The 21812-nt window shown below is 36.4% G+C and overlaps 1 protein-coding gene across 22 annotated transcripts in view; it reads right to left on the reverse strand.

Moving 5' to 3' along the window:
• Positions 1-2811: 2811 nt before the first annotated feature.
• lrrfip2 (leucine rich repeat (in FLII) interacting protein 2) overlaps positions 2812-21812 on the reverse strand; it is a 53348-nt gene continuing 34347 nt past the window's right edge. For 10 of the 22 annotated variants that reach the window (XM_060872007.1, XM_060872006.1, XM_060872010.1 and 7 more), the window contains 11 exons: positions 17383-17454; positions 13959-14129; positions 13624-13716; positions 13313-13405; positions 9610-9711; positions 6764-6896; positions 6630-6679; positions 6371-6491; positions 5181-5260; positions 4621-4725; positions 2812-3550 (listed from right to left, as the gene is read on the reverse strand). In XM_060872007.1, the coding sequence (XP_060727990.1) occupies positions 3440-3550; positions 4621-4725; positions 5181-5260; positions 6371-6491; positions 6630-6679; positions 6764-6896; positions 9610-9711; positions 13313-13405; positions 13624-13716; positions 13959-14129; positions 17383-17454 (1131 nt within the window). In that variant the 3' untranslated portion in view covers positions 2812-3439. The remainder of the gene's footprint in view (positions 3551-4620; positions 4726-5180; positions 5261-6370; positions 6492-6629; positions 6680-6763; positions 6897-9609; positions 9712-13312; positions 13406-13623; positions 13717-13958; positions 14130-17382; positions 17455-21812) is intronic. The other 12 variants (XM_060872022.1, XM_060872014.1, XM_060872025.1 and 9 more) reach the window with 7 other exon arrangements.

A 21812-nucleotide genomic window follows, 5' to 3' on the forward strand; every position in this document is an offset into this window, starting at 1 on the left:
ATATACAGCTGTGGAAAGGACATTATTTATAATCACACTTTGGGATGTGTTCCCTTTGGAGTCTGGTTCTTCCTCATATCATCTTAGTGAATTTTTTCCTTGCATTTACATTTATAATTACCACATTTGTATGTATTTTCAAACGGCGGTTGAAGACCTACTTATTCAGGAAACACTTCAAATAGCACTTCTTTCCCTATCTTTGACACTTTTTCATTGTAACTTTGTACAATGTTTTAAACTCACGGTACCTTAACTATGTAACCTAGTGAACCAGCATTAATGTATCCAATGTTAGAGATTTAAGCACTTATGTACGTCGCTCTGGATAAGGGTGTCTGCCAAATGCTGTAAATGTACAAAAGTCTCTATCATTGAATACATTAACTCTGGTTCACTAGGTTACAGACTTAAGATACCATGAGCCTAAAACTCTGTTCAAAGTTTTTTTATTTGTTCAATCCTTGCCACCATTGCCCCAGGCTTTGTAATTTATATTCTTAATTTTTATATTTCTTTAAAGCTGACATAATGGCCATTTTTAATGCGCTAAAAATCTATGTATAGATTTTATTGAATTGTCCAGCTGCAGTGAGCCTGTGCCCATGATGCCCTCAGTTTCTTCTTTTTGGCTGACATGAGTGAATCTAGTCTTCTCCTGTTGTAGCCCATTCACTTCAAGGTTAAATTTTTAGTGAATAACGAGGTGTTTCTCTACTCATCACGGTTGTAAAAGGTGATTTTTTTTTATTTACTAAATTCTTCCTGAAACCAATATCGCCTCTGACTTACTCAATACATCTATTTCTATACGTTTCTGTGGATTTCTGCAGATAACTTCCATTGTCTTCCAAGGTCCATTGTTAAAAGCACTAAACAAGTGAAATTATTGAAAATAATTCAATATCGGCTAAAAAGATAAAGGCTCATGTTATAGTGGAGAAATCATTTTATTTTTCTGAGTAGAGGTTGTGATACTGTATCTACCCATCAAGCTTTGTTTATATGCTTTTATGGTCAACTTCAATTCATTTTAGTAGAGAAAAATAAAATTTATAATAAATTGACCACCACAGTGGCCAGCCATACTGAGAAATATAAAGAGACTGCAGATTAAAATAAATACTTAAAGCTTTTTAAAGATAACACACTACTAGCTTTGTGAAATTCCTGCTGACACTTCATTATCCAAAAGCAGTGATTTTAAGTAATTAGGTAATTAGAATGAACATTTACATTTCTGACATTTAGCAGACACCCTTATCAAAAGTGACTTACATTTAATTTATACAACTAAGCAATTGAGGGTTAAGGGTCTTGCTGAGGCTGCAGTGGCAGCTTGGTAGACCTAGGATTCAAACTCATGACCTTCCGACCAGTAGTCGAACACCTTAACCACTACGCTATCACATATCTCATCCATGAACAGTGCCTCATCCATTGCCCCAAACATTGCCCAGTTGCATTGAACCTTGTACTGAACCTGTGTCATGTTTGGTCCAAATACATAATACAATCATAAATTACAGCCATCCAATTAAACCAGTTCCGATACCTTAACCTTAAAATTGATTGCTGTATGGCAGTCATGTTGTTGACAAATGTCAATATGTTTTTCAGAATTATTGAGCTTCTTACACTGATGAATAGTGACAACTGTGAAGATGGGCCAAAAATCCAAGGACTTGTTCACAAAAGTAGGCTTAGCATTTTATATGCAAATGATCACAAATTTAAATTGGAAGGGCTAAAATGTTTTTAGAGTAGGCTATTTTATAAAGTAATTAAGTCATCAATATTTCACTTACATATTAGAACATTAATGTACTAAATCCAATTTTCACCTGGATCAGATGTTTTTTTTTTTGCGTGACCTTACAGAAAGTTATCCTGTATAAAGACCTTCTTCTATTGTGATGCTTTTCCAGGTTTGTAACAACTTCCTTTAGATGATCAATATTTTGAAATGCTTCTCCATTCACGCTGCTCTTAAAGAGGTGTAATGATTGCTTTACTGCATTATGGTCTTATGATTGCCATGGCCAGTCTAAAGTCTTCCACTTTCTTCTCTCCGATGATGTCCTTTTTGTGTTGGCAGTGTGTTTTGGGTCATTGTCTTGCAGCCTGATGAATTTCCTCACAATTATTCTGGATGCATTTCTCAGTAAATTGGCAGACTGACTTTTAAATTCATTCTGTTGCAACGATCACGAGTCACATCATCAGTAAAGATTAGTGAGCCTGTTCCAGAATCAGCCATGCAAGCCCAGACCATGACACTGCCGCTAATGTGCTTAGCTCTTTCTCTACACTTTTACCTTTCCATTGCTTTGGTAGATATTTAATACTGGTTCCAGAACATTTTTGGCTCATCTCTGTCTTTCTTTGAAAATTAAAATTGACCTTCTGATTCTTACTGCTGATAAGATTTTTGCACCTTATGGTATGGCCTCAATACTCCTGCTCTGAAAGTCTTCTTCAAATGTTGGATTGTGATACATTCCCCCTTTCCTGTAGAAGTTGTAACTGATTTCATTGTTGTTTTGAGGATTTTCTTCACAGCTCACACAATGTTTCGATCATAAAGTGCTTTTGATTTTCTTGGCCAATCTGCTCCGTTGTTTGTTAGTGGTTAGTGTTTTTTATTTGTTTTGAGGACATTCTGAATTGTTATATTGGCCATGCTCAGGCCTTTCCTCTTTTCTCAGCTTTAAAATGACTTGCATTACTGGCCATTAATAATACCTGTTAGAACTGTGAGTTCATCTAATAATTAAATTAGCTACAACACTCATTTCATTCACACATCAATCCAATTTACTTTTTTATTTTTAATATTTTTGAAACCCCATTGAAATCATAGAGAACTGTTTTATACCATCACATCAGATTGAATACTTACATTAAATAATTTTTTGTACGATACCATTTCTTTTCTTTATAATGCAAACCCTCAGTTCCCATGTTAAACAAAGGCACAGTGTTGCAAACATTCATAAATGTTAGCAGTTGTGTGAAAGTAATTTAAAATACATTTTTACACTCATTCAGCCTATTGCAGAAGCAGAAGACATTTGGAAGACTCAAGCACCCAATCCACGCAATATAACCCAGGTGAAAACCATGATATACAAAGCTTTCCAAACACCAGACATAAAACCAATGGTGGGGGGTGGGGGTTTGGGGTGGGGTCAGGAAAACGCCCTTGGATTGATTAAAAAAAAAATATTTCTCTATTCCAGGCAAACTAAAGTGTGCACCAAACTTTTATCTTTAGTGAAAAAATGTAAAGTATTTTCTGTTATTAACAAGTGTTTATTTTTGTTTCCCATAGATGTGAAGTGTTAGGTGGCAAAACAGCATTTGCCATGTGACAGAAATTTGCTGTGTGACAGATATTTAAGAACTGTTTTGAAAGAATTGTCCAAGGCTAATCTTATCACTGCTGTGAGAGGAGAGCATTGCGATTTGCTTTCATCTTTTCCAGTCTCTTCACCAAGTGGTTGTTGGTCATCTCCATTTCCTCAATTTTGTCAAGCGCACCACGTAGCTGCAGAATAAGTTAAAAAACAAATACAAGTTTGTGCAGGTCTCCATTTTGCAATAATACATTTGTAATAAATAATTTTAGCAGTGGACCTTTTTCCAACCACCATTTGAAACTTCAATGAAAGTGGCTTACAAAATTCTGATAGTTTTGAGGTTATTTTGATGTAATTGGTAATTTCACTAATACTTATATACCTGTTTTTAATGTAATAGCACTTTCATTTGAAAAATGTATTGAGCAGAAGAAGTTAGGGACTATATTTGTACGGCCCTCTCACACATTCAAAAATATACTGCTGTCTGCCTGGATTGATCAGATCACCGAAATGTATGTCATTAAAAGTTTAGGTTTACAGTAATATAAGCATGATGTGTTGCATCAGTGCATGTGTCCTTGATAAAAGTTGCATTTCAATATTTATTCAAAGAAATAAAATTGTTGTGCCCATCACGACACTCCAAAAACAGCAGCTGTAAAAACATACACTCACTGTCCACTTTATTAGGAACACCGGCACATGCATGTACAGTAGTTATATATCATTAGTGAATCAGGTGGCCCACTGCAAGGGTTTAAAATCATGCAGATACAGGTCAAAAGCTTCACCTTTGACTTTAAATGTGAAAAATTCATGTTTTGAACATGTTAGAAACTAATGATCTCTAGGAAATTTCACACACAACAGTATAACCAGTTTACACAAAATGGTGTTCAAAACAAAAAACATCACAAGAGCCTGTAGGCTGAAGCAATTTGCAAAAGTGAGATAGCAGACCTTTATTAGTTGAACTATCACCCACAGAACTGTCACTCACTCAATGTTTTTTTTGCACCAATCTGGGTAAACTCTATAGACTGCTATGTGTAAAAATCTCCAGAGATCAGCAGTCTCTGACCAGCCCATCTGATTCCAACAACAATGCCACAACTTCATCTTGTTTCTGCATGACTTTTTGTAATATGCTGCTGCCACAGTATTGACCGATTAGATAACTACATGAATGTGGAAATGAAAATGTGTTTCTTATAAAGTGTGCACATTTTCATTCCACATTTACTTGTATCCTTACCTCCCTCTGAAGTTTTCTTTTCTCTGCCTTTAGTTCATCTTCAATTTTCTCAAAGTTATCAGCTGATGCTTTGTATCTTAACACCTGAGCTTCAAGTCTGTTTATCTATAGGGGAAAAGTGCACATTATTAGAACTGAGTGTTCAATTATTTAAAAGCAATTTAACTACCATTAAGATCAGAAGATGACAGTCTGTGTTTACCCCAAAGGTCTCCATATTATACATACATTTTCAACTTAAAATCTGTCTATGCAAATAGAGACAGTTACTCTACAAGTCAAGCAAATTCAAATAGCATGGATCAGGATGTTACTGATTAGATATTCTTTTATCAATACAAGCTCAAACTCAGTGCATCTACAGTTGTATGCTTTCATAAATTGCTCCTGTGTGTACATATGTATGGATGTATGAAGAGGATAAAATGGAATATATACTACTCATATATTATGAAAAACATTAAATGATTCCATTATTAAGTAAAATATAGTATTATTATTATATTATTACCATCATCCTCATTAGAAGTAGTAGTAAAATTGGTCATTTTGAAACTTACATTTTGTTCCATTGTGCCCATTTCTTGTTCCGCCTTTGAAAGTTTGAATTTATATTCACTAATTTGTCGGTTGACATCTCCTACAAAAGAACACATGGATATAAGTTTGAATTAGAAGAAGAAAAAGTTTTTTTCCCCTTTTCAAATATACAAGCACAGTGAAATTATTTTCTTTACTTTTGGATTTCCCCCCTAATTTCAAACATTCAGAGGAAAGTGCTATCTACCATCTTTTGCATGCAAGAGATCTTAGACATCCATGATTGGCTAGTGCTGCTGTAATTGAAAGAAGAGGAGGGAACTGCCACCACTTCTGCCTGATAGCATGGCCAATGCTCTCTTGTATTCCTGGCCAAGTGTGACCCTGGCATCCTCTGGATTCAACCTCAAGATATGCAGGACAACAGGGTAAATGCTTTTCTGTTGTGCCACTTGGGAGTGTGAAATTCTTTTCTTTGTATATAACAGCTTGTTTGGAGCCTAGGATTAGTGTACAGGTTCAGCCATGATACTGAGCCCTCACTACAGAAAGGAGCATTGCTTATGAGCCCAGCCAAACATACAGCTTTGTGCTAACCATGAATATGCAAACATAAATCAAATCCAAAGAGGTTCTTTACATTCTGTTAGCAAACTTTTAATGGTAATCTATATATATTTATTATTGTTCATTTATGCCAAGTCTAAGTCTACAAAGATCAGTGGATGATCAAACAAGATTAGTACAATATAGCAAATATGGTCCCAATAAAACAAAAGTACCCATTCAGCTCTCTTCAAGGTCTTCCCTTAAATGTATTTATCATGTAATTAATATTTAACATTAATAAAATGTATTCTCATTTTCAATACTAGTATGCATTAGAAGTTTAATATGCTTCACTTCTTTGGCACTTCTGGACAAAATAAAGGTATGCACTGTTAGCAAGCTCTGGAAAGCTCTAAAATAAATGCAGTTGTCAGTATACCGTGTGAAAGGGCATAGTGAGTTCAGGATGAAGAATTTCTTTGCTTTTACTCAATAAAAATGATATACCTTTTTAAAATACTTTTAAGATTGACTGATTTAACTTTATAAACATCCAGTGATAACATTTTAGTTATTTTAAAGGAATTTAATTTTTTCATTAAAATGGAAAAATAAAAAACTAAACAAAAAACATTTCAACTGCTCATAAGTGTGAACTTACTCTGCATTTCAATTAAGTTTAAGTCAGTGCCATTTTCTAGACGTTCTCCCTCTGTGTAAACACTTTCCATCTTAGAATGTTTCTGTCTCTCATCCTGTAGCTGTGTTTTTAGTTTCCTTATCTGTGAGAGATGCAAAATGGAGATGATCAACAAATGTTCTCTTCTGGGAAAATGTATTTTTATGCTGATTAACTTAATAATAATGAATCCTTCAAATAAACAATTTAGATATAATACTTATAATAATAATATTCATACTTGGGATAAAAGTTCGTCCTTTTCTTCAGCAAGCTTTCGTAGTCGAGTATCTGTTGTTAGAAAAAAAGGTGTTTACAACTCAAAGGATGTCAAAAACAATAATTTTTTTTTTTTGGCTCAATCTGTTTTCGTACCCAGAGGTCCATCCCCAGCTGACTCTAGAACCTGAGCAGCTTCCTGAGAGACAAGAGAGATGACTGAGGAGGGGGATTCTCGACTGTCATCCCCATTGGCCGTGCCGTCTGGAATGATAACCAGTCCATGTTTCTGTAGGGTGAACGGTAATGAAGTGAGATTTATGGATGTCCAAACACAGAATATATATGCAGAGCTAAAAAATCATCATGATTTAATAATCATCATGAAAAAAAGACACTGGGGTATTTGTATTATCTTAACTACTTAATAATGATATGAAAAACTTTAGATACCATAATAGATGCTATGGTGACTTCTATACCTGTATCTTGCACATCTGCAGTATATATGCAATAACGCAATAACCGTAGATAAGAATAAATAAACAGAAAACCCATTTAACTTCATGCTTAGTTACAGGACTGTGAGGTCGGGGCTTCCTGAGTTCTATATTTTTGCATATTTGTCACACTTAAATGTTTCAGATCTTCCAACAAATTACATTACAGTATTTAATCTAGATAGGTAAAGTTTGTCATAACAAACCTTCATGTTGGCTTAACAAAGCTAGTCGAGACAGACAGACATAGGTAGACAGGTAGACAGATAGATAGATACAAAATCAAGAAATCCAAATCAGGTTTGATAACTACTCCTGTGGACTGATGGGTCAAAAGTGGAACTATTTTTTAAAAGACATGGGTTGTGTTACATCTGATGTAAAAACTCTTTCACAATCGGAGCATCATACTCCATTCCAAAATAAGAACATGGTGGTACAGAAACACCAAATTGTTGCCGATGATTTGCTGCTTCAGACTGTGTGTGGCTTCAGATGCTTCTGAGACAACCATGAATTCTACCAGAAAAATCTGAAGTACATGTGCAATTCAATTATACTGCAAGATACTAATCTCTACTAATCAAGATCAGAGTGTACATCTGGATGCCTCAATGTATCATGCCTAAAGCTTCAGGGCATATACAATGGAAGCCTAAAAGCAGAAAAAAAATCTTCTACATATTTGTGTAGAACACTACAGTATTTGTACCTGAAATTTGTTTAATTTGGGTTTAATTTGACAATTGTTCTGTAGCGAAATTGTTGTTGCCAATGTAGCCACATGTATCTGATGAAGCATTAATGGCACATAACAGCTGGAATGGTATAAGTAAATTAATTCATTTTACAATCATTCATTCTTACATCCGAATTCCGAAAAAGTTGGGACATTTTTTAAAAATTTGAATAAAATTAAAAATACTACAAGATGAGCAAATCACATGAGCCAGTATTTTATTCACAATAGAACATAGATAACATAAATGTTTAAACGACAAAATTTTACACTTTTATCCACTAAATGAGCTCATTTCAAATTTCTTGATGCCTGCTAAGGTCTCAAAAAAGGAAATTTGGAAAAGATTCAGCTGGGAAAACATCTAGCAACTAAGTAAGTTTAATTGATATCAGGTCTGTAACATGAATGGCTATAAAAGGCAAAGTCTCTCAGAAGTAAAGATGGGCAGAAGCTCTCCAATCTGTGAAAGAGTGTGTAAAAGATTGTGGAATACTTTAAAAACAATGTTCCTCAATGTCAAATTGCCAAGGCTATGCAAATCTCATCATCTACAGTGCATAACATCATTAAAAGATTCAGAGAAACTGAAGAAATCTCTGTGCGTAAAGAATGAAGACCTTTATTGGATGCCCATGGTCTTCGGGCTCCCAGGCGACACTGCATGGCTCATCGGCATGATTGTGTCAATGACATTACTAAACAGGCATAGGAATACTTCCAGAAACCACTGTCGGTAAACACAATCTGCCGTGCCATATGTAGATGCCAACTAAAGCTCCGTATGTGAACATGGTCCAGAAACACCGTCATGTCCTGTGGGCCAAGGCCCATTTAAAATAGACTGTTTCAAAGTGGAAAAGTGTTCTATAATGTGTCTATAAAGTCATGGACAGTCTATAGACTGTGACTAGAGTCTGTCTCAAATTACACTACCTTAATTACATTAACTGGATATGATTTAGAAATGCAGAAACCTCTCCTACAATTTGCAATGCTTGTCAGACCAAAAAAAAAGAAATCCTAGGAACTTTACAGACATCTGTGATCAAATAGACATAGATTTGGGTAGGGGTATAAAGTCAGTTCTATGTCATTGCATGTTTCCAGAAACATGGTGGTCTCCCAATCACAGAAAAATCAAATAAGAGGCACAGCAAAGATTCTTATTAGGACAAAGCAATATCCAAAAAAGGCAACGTTTGTCCAAACTGAGTATCTAAACCTGGAAAGGTCAAGGTCAGCAAGGTAACCAAATAATTACTCTGTTTGAGAAGCCTTCTGCAGAGGCTTCATTCTGAAAAATAGCCACTTCAGAAATAATCTATCAATCAGATCTTAGTGGAAGATGGTAAGCCACTACTGAATTAATGGTATATGGCAACTATGTAGCATTGGGGTGCTTCTCAATGGCAGAGAAGAAATGACTACATTCATCCTTCCCTCAATTCTTACCAGTGTAAAACTATACAGTACACAAACCAAACAGACCCTTATTGTGTACAAATAAAACAAATGACAAGTATACATTTTAAATGATGTAAAAGGAAATCTAAAAGAGTTTTGATTTTTATTTTGCATTAGTTTGCAAACTTTAAAAAAAGTTTTTGCTTTGTCATTATGGGTTAATATGTGCAAATTGAATTGAATTTAATTTACACATTAACTACAATTAAACTGAGAAAATTTCATAATGTACAAAACCCATCATTAAGAAATCTTTTGTACTTTGTTGCATTTCTTGATCTTCAGCACTGACATACCTCTACAGATTTGGATTTCCCCTTGAGTTCGGCCAGCTCATCTTTGAGCTCATCCCTCTCATTCCTAATGCAATCAAAGTACTCTTTCTGCCTCTCTAAGGCCTGGTCAACAGCAGGGCAGGAAAGAGAGAAGAACCATGAGCAGAACAAGTAGAGAAGGACAGGTCACATGCATGCATAACGCATGCATAATGGTCAACATGCACAGACTGCATAGTTAACATGCATAGTCAAGTGGGCAGCAAGCATAAAAGTAGCATGAATAAAATGATATGCAAATAAAATGAGAGCTAAGCTCAGGTTAAAGAGAAATATCTAAATGTTTTTAATCCACTCTGTGCATCTGTATTCATATGTGTGCTGATCTGAGATAACCTATTGGATGATGATGATTTCCTCACACATAGAATGTAACACTTTGATCAAAAACTAGAGGAAAACTGATTCTCTAAAATAATTTATCTGACTCCAATCACCACATTGACCCGAATAGCCCAATCTAGCATGATAAAGGGAATAAAGAAAATACCAAATTAGTCAGACTGAATGATGCAGGGTAAAAGCAGAGTTTATTGATGATAAGCAATGATATAGAGAACATCTGTGTTCTACATACACTCTCATTATCTAAAATATGATCTCAGCTACTTTTTGTGATGATCAAAATATGTTTCCTTTTGGACATATATGGACTTTCCAAACAACATTATTTTCCCATTCTTTTTTGGAAAGTCCATATATGTTTCCTTTTGGACATATATGGACTTTCCAAACAACATTATTTTCCCATTCTTTGGGACCACAACCACATTTGTCAGTTAGTATGAGGTGTTTGTGGTTAGGTACTGTGTTTAATTTTCTCTAAACATGACCAAACATCTCCACCTTGGTTTCATAATCCAAAGGTGTTTGCTCCATAGCTTTTCCTAGCCACATATACATAAGCATTTAATGTGCTTACAGAGGCCTCTTCAGGGACCTCTGTAAGACTTTTTTTTACAAGTTGGACTGAAGTTGAGGAGATTGTGACTACGTCCGTGCCTCCACATATGCCCACCACCTGACTATGGATAGGGAGCAAAGGAGTTAGAGATGTTAGGGGAAAATTAGGGTGGCCCATAACAGAGAATAGCTTTGATCTGAAAAAGCCTGCTGGAATAGCTCTGTCTGCTGCAAAGGATCTGGTGCTCCATTTTTAGTGACAGTCAAAATAATTAGGCAAAAATCTATGATAATAATCTCATTCTTTTTGGTCTTGGAGAGTACATACCAAAAGTGGACTAAAAGAAAGACAACCACTAATCTGCAACAGGGTAATGGGTGCCCAATGCTCACACTCATGTGCATGGGGAGCAAAAGCTAGCCAGTATGATCTGATCCCACAAAGGAGCTACTGCAGCACAAATTGCTAAAAATAGTGTCAGAAACATTGTCAAAACACATTGCCTCTTGCTGTGAACAAAACACATTGCCTCTTGCTGTGTTTGGGGCTGTATAGCCACAGACCTATTCGAGTGTCCATGTTGACCCCTGTCCACCCCTGAAAGTGCCTACAATAACAGACTACACATATACACATACACATCTAAAATATTAAGGGAACACTTAATCATCACAGAATAACACCAACTCAATTAAATTTCATGGAGATCACCTGCTTTGGTGTAAATGAAAGTGACTACATGCACTGGAGAGGCCACAGCAAGACAACCACCAATTTTCTGAGGCTATCATAGGCACAAAAACCAACCACAAAGAACAAATGCCAAGGCACCTTCAAAATGTTATACTGCCTGCAACTACATCTAGAATGACAGCTTTGGTGATGGGTCAGGGATGGTCTGGGGAGGAATATCCTTGGATGTTTGCACAGACCGTAGACCTCCAATTAAAGACCTACATGTGCTAGCCAACGGTACCCTTACTGGTGTTGGGTACCAGGAGATCCTGTCAGACCTTATGCTGGTGCAGTTGGCCCAGGGTTCCTCCTGGTGCATGACAATGCCCAATCTCATGTAGACAGGGTGCATAGTCAGTCAGTTTCTGGATGATGATGGCACTGATGCCATTGACTGGTCCACATGCTCCCCATACCCAAATCCAATTTAGAACCTCTGGAATGTTATGTATCGGAGCATTTGAAGCTGCCAAATCGCATCATAGACTGTCCAGGAGTTCACTGATTCCCTGATCCAGGTCTGGGAGAAAATCCTCCAGGACACTATCTGCCATCAAATCAGGAGCCTGCCCAGATGTTGTCAGGAATGCATGCAGGCATATGGGAGGAATACACACTACTGACTTACATTATTAGTTGCCCTGATGAAATTAATGCAAACTGTATCAGCCTGTAATTTCAATGACTGACCACTGTCACATCATTTTGCTCTGAACAAATTACACAATGTATATGAAAATAGGATTTTCTAGTTGAAAATTCTGTTCAAGATCCAAATTGTGATGCAAGTGTTCTCTTCAATGTTTTTGAGCAGTGTATACACACATCCAATTAATTAGGAAAACCTATAAATGTATGCAGTAATCAAATTATTTAGCAGTAGCACAATGCATATAATGCATACATTTACAGGTCAAAAGCTTTAGTTAATATTTAGGTATACAGGTGTTCCAAATAAAGTGGACAAGAGGTGTGTTAGACTGATAATATATACAGTGAATATTAGAAACAACTAAACACTGTCATATTCATGCTCTTATCTAATTAGCCAATCATGTGGCAGCAGAGCAATGCAAAAAAAACATACAGATACAGGTCAAGAGGCTAAGTAATGGTCAATTCAATTCAATTTTATATACAATGGACACAGTTTTATGGACAATTGATATTGTCCCGAAGCAGATTTACAGAAAAATATAAATTCAGGATATAGATTTTAAATGTATGAATTTATGCCAATTTGCAGGGCTAGCAATGTTCAAAGTGAAAGACATAAAAAGTGTGATATCTTATATATGACTTTCACTGTGGTAAGTACATTGATACCAGATGTGCTGGTTTAAGTATTTCAGACACTGCAGATCTGGGAATTTCACACACAACAGTTTATTCTAGGTATTGACAGAATGGCATAAAAACAAAAACATTTAGCAGTTATGTGTTGCAAATAACATCAAACCTTGAAGTGGATGTGCTACAACTGCAGAAGACTACTGGGTTCCTTCCCTGTTAGCCAAGAACAAGAATCTGAGGCTATCATGGGCACAGGCTCATTGAAACTGGACAGTTGAAGAATAGGAAAAAGAAATTGGTCTTTTTCCTATCTTGAGATGTTCAGTTTGAGTCTGTACCCTTAATAGCCTCAATTTGTTGTTTTTGACACAAAGGAGTGGAACCTGATGAAGCATCTTCCACAAAGCTTCATTTGTTGTGCAAAAAAAAAAGTTTATTTTGTTTTCATGCCATTCTGTGTAAATTCATTGGAGACCATTGCTTATGAAAATACTAGTAGATTGGAAGACTTTGAAATACTCTAACCACCACATCAGGTACCAACAACGATGCCAATGTTGAAGTCACATTTTACCCATTCTGATGTTTGATGTGAACCTTAACTGAAGTTCTTGGCCTGATTATAAGCAGCTTTCTGATGTTCCTGTTCTACTGAGCAGTGAGACAAACAAGCAACCAACCAAATACTGTATTGAAGGTCCATTAAAACATGCATAGTCCTAATGTTCATACCGCAATCTTTTTGTTCTTCCAGTTAACAGTTTCCTGTAGGTCAAACACCTCCCTCGTGAGGGTATCTAACTTGAATTGAATGTTCTGGTTTGCCTAGAAAAATAGTGTTCAAATGGACAGCCATGAAATGGAAGGGGTGAAGCAGAGGACAGAAACAAGACTGGAAACACAAAACAGAAAAGGCCTGCATGTGGACCTTGGATCTGTTACTTGTGGTTTTCTAAAAAAAAAAAAAAACTAAAACATTTATACATTTAAATGTATTCAAATAGCATGAATATGAGTTTAATGTAAATCAAAAAGAATCTTACCTCAATAAGTTCATCTCGTTGACGGATTCCCTCTTTTAGCTCCTCTTGTTTATGCAGCAGGACTGAACATGTATGCTTCTGCCTCTCTATCTCCTAAAGATCATGTTTTTTTTTAATTTTACATGAAATACATTGACATATTTATAATTTCTAAACACCATCAAACTACATTTAAGTCAAAAGTTCTACAGTATGGGTAATGAAGATTTTAGGAGTCCACTAGAGGGTAAACTGTTAATATACATTTAATTATTTTGTTACATGATTTCATAACATTATTATTTTAAACACCCCCCTAGTGCTCATGCTAATGAATAATAGAAAAAAAATTATACTTTTGACTTCTCCTCTGTTTCCCGGCTCAGCTCTGACATCTGCTCTTCCATTTCCTCAATGACATCCTTGAGTGTGTCCACCTGGTAGATGAGGTTTGCCTTGTCGTTGTCAAGTTGTGCATTAGATACCATGGCCTTCTTATACTTCTCTTCTACTTCAGACAGAGATTCCTACAGAGAATATAATATTTCCTTCAAAAATACAACTAAAATATCACTATAAAATATCGCTATAATTGTTAATGTAAGGTGAAGTAGTTGTTCAATTATTAGCTTGTTTTAATGGACTTTTCCTTTCATTGTAGCTTTGCAAAAAGGTATTATTTTATCTAATTAATATACTTGGTTTTCTTTGGAGGAGAGATAGTGAGAATATATGAAGGGAGTGAGTATATATGAACAATGGAAATACAGTAAATCTAAAAAGTCTACATAAGGCCATCCTTAAAAATATTTTGGTTTGCAGTAACAGGTTAAAAAAAAAAAAAAAGGGGGTCGGTAGGTAGGTCTCTGTTTTCTTTTCAAGTTTCAATGTAAAAAAAAAAAAGTACAATTTTGGTGATGGTGATTACGTAGGTAAGAATTTAAACAAATTAGCATATCGTGACGTCACTGACTGGGTCTTCATCCCGTGCCTTCGAGCGCATTATTGCAAACCTCATTTTGATGCTCGGCAGTTTTTCCAGAACTTCGTGCCAAGTTAAAGCGATGTCGTGCTGTTTCAGTGAATTTTTTAGATGTATTATGGTGCCCGAACCCGTATGAATTTGAACGGTGACCACGAACATTTTGTTTACTGCAGCCGCAGCCATCATTACCAAGCGCGGACTGTTGACTCTGACAGTGAATGAGAGTATGAGACGAAGCGAACGCACAGGCCATAGTGTGATATCCGTTAACCAATAGTGTAAACATAGATGTGCCGGGTTTTTATTTAAAACAAAGAACGTAGCTTTCGTTTGTATGTGGGCCTAGGCAATTTATATATTTACAATACTTACTAAAATATAATTAATATTATTTTATTGCTTTTGTATTAGTTGTTTGAAGAGTAAAAAAAAGGTCGGTCTTAACGAAAATTTACAACCGGCAAGTCGGTCGGACTTAAAGCAAAAAAATATATAAAAAATTGAGTCGGTCCTAAATTGACAGGGTCGGTCGGGTTACGGCAAACAAGAATATTTTTAAGGATGGCCTAACCCTGTTATAATGGCTGGCTTTTGTAATGTAAAAAATGAAAATGTTAATCATGCCAGAACATTTTCCAGCTTTATTTTGCAAACGCAACCTTTATATTAAAGTGAAAAACAAAAATAATTATTTCAGAGAAAAATAAAAATTTTACAATAACCATGTGTGTGCACACCTCTAAACTAATACTCAGATGAAGCACCCTTACATGTTATTATTTTAGCATTCTTTTTGGTTAAGAGTCAACCAGTTATGCACATCTTGACTTGAATATTTTGCCATTCTTCCTTGCAAAAACTGTGACAACTGTGTCAAATTGGCTGGCTATTAACTAGGCAATGTGATTTCCTGTTCAGTTGGATTTAGATCTGGACTCTAGAATCCTTAATCTTGTTTTGGTGAAGCCATTCCTTTTTTGATGTGTGCTTGAGGTGGTTGATGCTGAAAAATGAAATTCTTATTCACCTTAAGAAACCTTTTGTGCCAAAATAGACTGGTATTTAAGGCTATTCATTATTCCCTCCAGTTAAAGCTCCAGTTTCATCTGAAATAAGCAGCCCAATGCATGATCCTTCCATGCTTCACTGTGGGAATGGTGTTCTTTTGGTGATATGCTGTTTTTGGCCAAAAAATTTGGTCTAATCAGACCCTAACACATTATTCCACATGGTTTTGGGATGCTGGATTATTATTTTTTTCTTTTCAAACTTTCCCTGGGCTTGTTTTTTTTATGGATGGTCTTGAAAAGGATTCTGTCTTGTGACCCTCTCCTACAGCCTAGGCACACAAAGAATTTGTGACATTGTTGATGTAGAGTGCAACCAGTAAAAGAAATTGCACTCTTGGCAGCCTCCCTGATATCTTAGGGGGATGTTATTTTCACTTTTGTCACATTTTTCCCACTTGTTTAATTTTGTATTTACAGTGTTCCATTGTATAATAAATGTCTTAGAATGTTTTGTAACCCTCTGCTTATTGATAATTTTCTGACTCTTTTTTGTCACTGTGCACCAGCTCCCTCACCATAAAAGCCAATCAGCATCTCTACTTTGTGCAAAGCCTGAGGAAAGCCAATCTCCAACCCTATCCATACCATGTTCTATATTGAGAGCATCCTGAGCAGCTGCATCACTGACTGGTTTGAAAAATTGTACTTTGATGCAGATAGTGAGGACAGCTTCAAAGATCGTTAGAGTCTCTTCATTTTTTTTATAGAACTGAGCAATTAAGGTTTAAGGGCCTTGCACAGAGGCCCAACAGTGGCAACTTGGTGGACCTGGGATCTAACTCACAACCTTCCAATTGGTAGCCCAACACCTTAACCACTAGGCTACCACACGCCCCATAGGCAACGGCATTGTGGATGACACCACACACTCTTCACCCTCCTGCTGTCTGGAAAAAGGTACAGAAGCATTCGGGTCCTTACAACCAGACTATGTAACAGTTTCTTTTCTCAAGACTCCTCAATAGCCACAACTAAATTGAACTGAACTGACATACTTACGCACACAGGAATACACACAAGCACACATGCACGCACACTGGGTGTGTAGACTTTTCATATCCACTGTGATTAAAATCTTTTCAATGATTTCACAGTTGTTCAAGGCTAAATTGTTAAAAACTTCAATTTAACTAATTAACTAACTGAATTTAGTTTAGTCATTAACTAATATTACTTACTTCTTAAAATAACTATATTACTGAGATATTTACATTTACATTTTCAGCATTTGGCAGACGCCCTTATCCAGAGTGATATTTAATAAGTTAATATTCTGTTTCTAATACTATAAAAGCATTATTTTGCTCATCTGTTGTGATATTGCACAGGATTAACAACTGTTAACACTAGTCATGAATATGACAAAAGAATGATTAGAAAACATTTTAAGGCTAAATTTTATTTTACATAATGCATAACAAAACCCATGACAAGTCTCCAAACAATTTCTGAGTTAAACCTTGCTACAGCTAGGTATTAGGTATATACTTCATCATATCTTTGTTCATCAGCATTCATTTCTTAAAGCTCTTACCATAACACAATTTAGCTTATAGGCTAGAATTGTTAAAGAAAGATTCAGTCAGAATTAGACAGCCTCACATGATACTCATGCTTCCACACAAAATAATGGCCAAAAGTGAGGTTTGGGTGTGAGTAAAAGCAAACAGCAAAAGAGAAATAGAAAAGAAAGATATGGCATGCACTGGACACAAGCCCCTCTACCTTCAGCTCTTTAAGACCCTGCATATATCGCCCCTCTACATCCTGAATCTGGTCCTTTAGATCATAGATGTCCTGTTGAGGAGGAAGGACTGAAATAAATATTGGTGGAAAGCAAAAATCTGAAGGAAGACTTCGAGACATGACTACTTTCCCATGAGGTAGTGACAGAATATCCAGTCTTTTAATTAAGCTAAAAGATTTTTTAATTGTATCATAAGATCAATGAGGCAGTCACAAAGCTTGTTAATTTTTCTGATTGAGCAAATAGAGCAAAAAACAACACAAAGAGAATAAAAATAGAGCCATTAAACACCTATTCTGATTCACTAAACCTGATAATAGATACTGACATTGTGACACTACATGCTTTAATGTTATTGCCAGTGTAAACACAAATAAAACTTTACTGGCAATAGAAAATATTTTACACATAATTTGTTTAAGGTAATTGCAAAATTTAGAGTCACAATAATCATAATGGAGTTGGTTCAGAGTACTCAGTCTCAGCTTGTCAGTCAGCTTTCCAAACTGTACTGATTATGTATGTATGTAATGGACTGATGAACAGATAAAACTTGTGTTGCTTAATACCAATGGTCAAATAGAAAGCAGCTTGCATGTGATTTCAAAAACACAAAGAATTAACGCATGTAATAATGTTGACAATATAACATGATTTTGCAATAATGTTAAATAAATAAAAGGTTTATTGGGCTTGTAATTATGAGTATAAAAAAGTTCATGTATTTCTGAATAAACTTGTCAGAAAATAAAATTCCAAAGATGAAACAGATTTTTAAAAAAGGTTCATTGTGAAATGATCCATATAAAGAGCACTTACCCTCAGAGTCATGAATAGAGTTATGGCATTGGTGCAAAATGTTTGGATTATACCAGGTTAACTTCCACAATAGTAAAATTCTCACTCACTCTCACTCATTCTCTACTGCTTATCCAAACTACCTCAGGTCACGGGGAGCCTGTGCCTCAGGCGTCATCGGGCATCAAGGCAGGATACACCCTGGACGGAGTGCCAAACCATCGCAGGGCACATAGACACTCTCATTCACTGACGCAATCACACACTACGGACAATTTTCCAGAGATGCCAATCAACCTACCATGCATGTCTTTGGACCGGGGGAGGAAACCGGAGTACCCGGAGGAAACCCCCGAGGCACGGGGAGAACATGCAAACTCCACGCACACAAGGCGGAGGCGGGAATCGAACCCCCAACCCTGGAGGTGTGAGGCAAACACGCTAAGCCGCTAAGCCACCGTGCCCCCAATAGTAAAATTCTAATATAAAATTGTATTACTTAAATAACATTTGTATGATTAACAGGAAGGAAAAAAATTAAAAGACATTTACTGGTATAAAATTGTTGTGAGTTAGAGCTCTGACAGATCCAATCCATAAAGAAGACGGTCTGAGAACAGCGGTTGTAGATTTACCCAAGGATAATCGTGCATAATAGGACCCACTCATGATGGTTGTCCAACTCTTGATCCAATCCCTCCATTCAAATTAAATATAGTCACATTTCACAGTGTGAAGCTATCACAGATCATTACCACATGTCACTGAATGTGTCTTTGTCATAATATAGTCCTCTCCATCTACAGACAGCTACAATGCCACCCCACTCCTCATCTCTAATCATCACCTAATATCAAGTCAAGTCAAGTCCGTCTCTGAATGTTGCTAAAAAGTAAAAGACATGGTTGTTAACTTTAGAAGAGCACAGAGCGACCACTCTCTGCTGAGCATCGTTGGATCCTCTGTAGAGATTGTCAAAAGCACCAAATTTCTTGGTGTTCATCTAGCGGAGAACCTCACCTGGTCACTCAACATCAGCGCCATCAACAAGAAAGCCCAGCAGAGTCTCTACTTCTTACGAAGGCTGAGGAAACATTGTCTCATTTCACGCATTTATTTCTGTGTGGAGCTACACATACTACTTCTAAGATACCAGTGATTCTCATCACTTGGAGGGTGCTAGTTGTTGAAGATGGCCCCACATGACAGTTTAAAGATACATGAGATAGCTGTGAATAGTGAATTTGAATTTGAAGTCTCCATCAGTAAACAATTGATAAGTTCAACAGCATTTTGCAACTGGAATGAATCTCCTGATCACGCAATTACACCTTTTGACCATACAGTGCAATTATTGAAGAGAAATGTTTTTATAAACATACTATCTTTTTCACCCATTTGAGGACGGGTTCGCTTTGGTCTGGTTCCTCTCAAGGATTCATCCTATCACCTTATATCATGGAGTTTTTCCTTGTCAGCATCGCCCCTTGATTACTCATTAGGGCTATCCATTTCTATTAAGAATTTGTATATATATTCTTTGTGAAAACATCCATTGTTAAAAGCACTATACAAATAAAATGAATTTAAAACTGCATTCATTATACAGTGATGCCTCGAGATACGAGTGCTTTGACATACGAATTTTTTGATACGAGCTGTGATTCAACCAAATTTTTGTCTTGATATACGAGCAAATTTTTGAGATACGATCATCTGAACCACCGCCGCCGAAACAAAGATCCCCAACAACCACGTGCCTCAGCCTTCTCGCGTCTCACTCGGTTAAAGCCGCCTTTCCACTGCACATGACAAACGACGGTCGATAAAACGGAAGTCATTAATTTCCTATGGAGAGTCGCAAAGGCGCTGCGTGAGGTGTCGACCATCTGCGGATCCATAAGCGTTGGATCCGTTAAAAAAATTTTACTTGTGCGACTACACACACATCCGATATGCCGACCGGACAGGTTTTTATTAAAACAACCGGCAAATGTTAGTGAGGAAATAGTGACAAAAAAGGCAAAAACAAGTGAAGAGAAAAGCGATGAAGAAAATTAAGCAAAATTAATGTAAAGAAAACAGAAATTGTAGCAATTAAATTCAGTTAAGAGAATTTCAGTTCTGTCAGGACCACTGTGTCAAAAGAGAATTTATTAGATGATATGCATACAGTTAGTGTTGGCGGTATGGTTCTGTTCTGGACAAAAATCCGCGCGGCCGTCCGAGTGCATGCATGGTCAGAGCGGGGAGAGCAGCGACTAGAAAATAGAATAAACCCCCCGTATAACAGAACCACTAATCATGCATAGTATTAGATATGCTCGCTTACCCGTTTTTGGAAAGTAATAAATGAATGAATGGATAAATAAATAATTAAATAATGAGAGAGAGAGGGAGAGAGAGAGAAAAATATGTGGAGATTTATGACGTAAACTGGTACAAGGAACACAGGTATTGGCATGGTGGAGTCAGGGTTGGAGGAGGGAGTTTAGATCGCGGCAGCAGCGAAGCGCTAGAGCGGCTCTATGAATTGTAATAATTGTCGTGTAATATGGATGTCGTAACCGAATTGGTGCGCAGCTGGTGGACAGCTGATTAAAAGCTGATGCACGCTTGACGACATGGCCTGCCAGAACTAACGCGATGCTTGATTTAAGTTCGTTAATTTTAGTGAAGTTTAGTTAAGTTCCATTTAAGTGTAAAGTAGCATTAAGAGTGTACATTAGCGAGTAAGTGAACGAAAGCGAAAGTGTACGTACGAGACAAAATTCCTCCTGTTTAATCCTCCCTCACCACCTCCGTGCGCATCTTCCGTAAAGTAAAACCAGTTTATTTTTTTTTAACATTCTCTTTTATTACTGTATGTTTTTATACAATATTTGTCATTTATGTACATTTTTCATACATTCAAAACACATAAACAAAACAACTGGAGTGGAATTTTGCGAGCTGGAACGGATTAATGGGGTTTCAATTAATTTAAACGGGGAAAATTGTTTTGAGATATGAGCAATTTGAGATACGAGCAAGGTCACGGAACGAATTAAACTCGTATCTCGAGGCATCATGTAAATCCTTCATATAAAAATATGAAAAGAGGGGGGAAAAAAGAGTATAAAAAAAAGAAAAAAGAATAAGGTAAAAAGATCATCTCTGATCATCACCTAATATCCTTCACCTATTCTGCCTAAACTCAGCTATCAAATTTCTTCAACTCAACAAAACTGTTGCTCCATTTCCCTTTTTTCTGTAGCTTCTTGCACCCTATCATCTCTTCAGGGCCTGATGCCTTTTCCTCCCAAACAAACAGGAAGATCAGCAGTTTGAGAAATATACATAAATATGGCAGATGTCTTCAATCCACTGAAAACAGCTGAATTTGCAAAATCTGAAAAGCTTTGGACTCATTATAAAAGCTTTTAATGACGACTCGCGCATTATTCTGGCTGTATTGTTAGACCCATACTTTAAACCCGAGTTGATGGCAAGAGATGAAAAGGCAAGAAATTCAGTCTACACAAAGACACATTCACAAATCAACAGAAATATTACAATACATTGTTTACTGCCTATAAAATAAAAACTAATGATAAAGTGGTACGATTAT

This window comes from Tachysurus vachellii, chromosome 6, assembly GCF_030014155.1.
Source record: "Tachysurus vachellii isolate PV-2020 chromosome 6, HZAU_Pvac_v1, whole genome shotgun sequence".
Taxonomy (NCBI): Eukaryota; Metazoa; Chordata; class Actinopteri; order Siluriformes; family Bagridae; genus Tachysurus; species Tachysurus vachellii.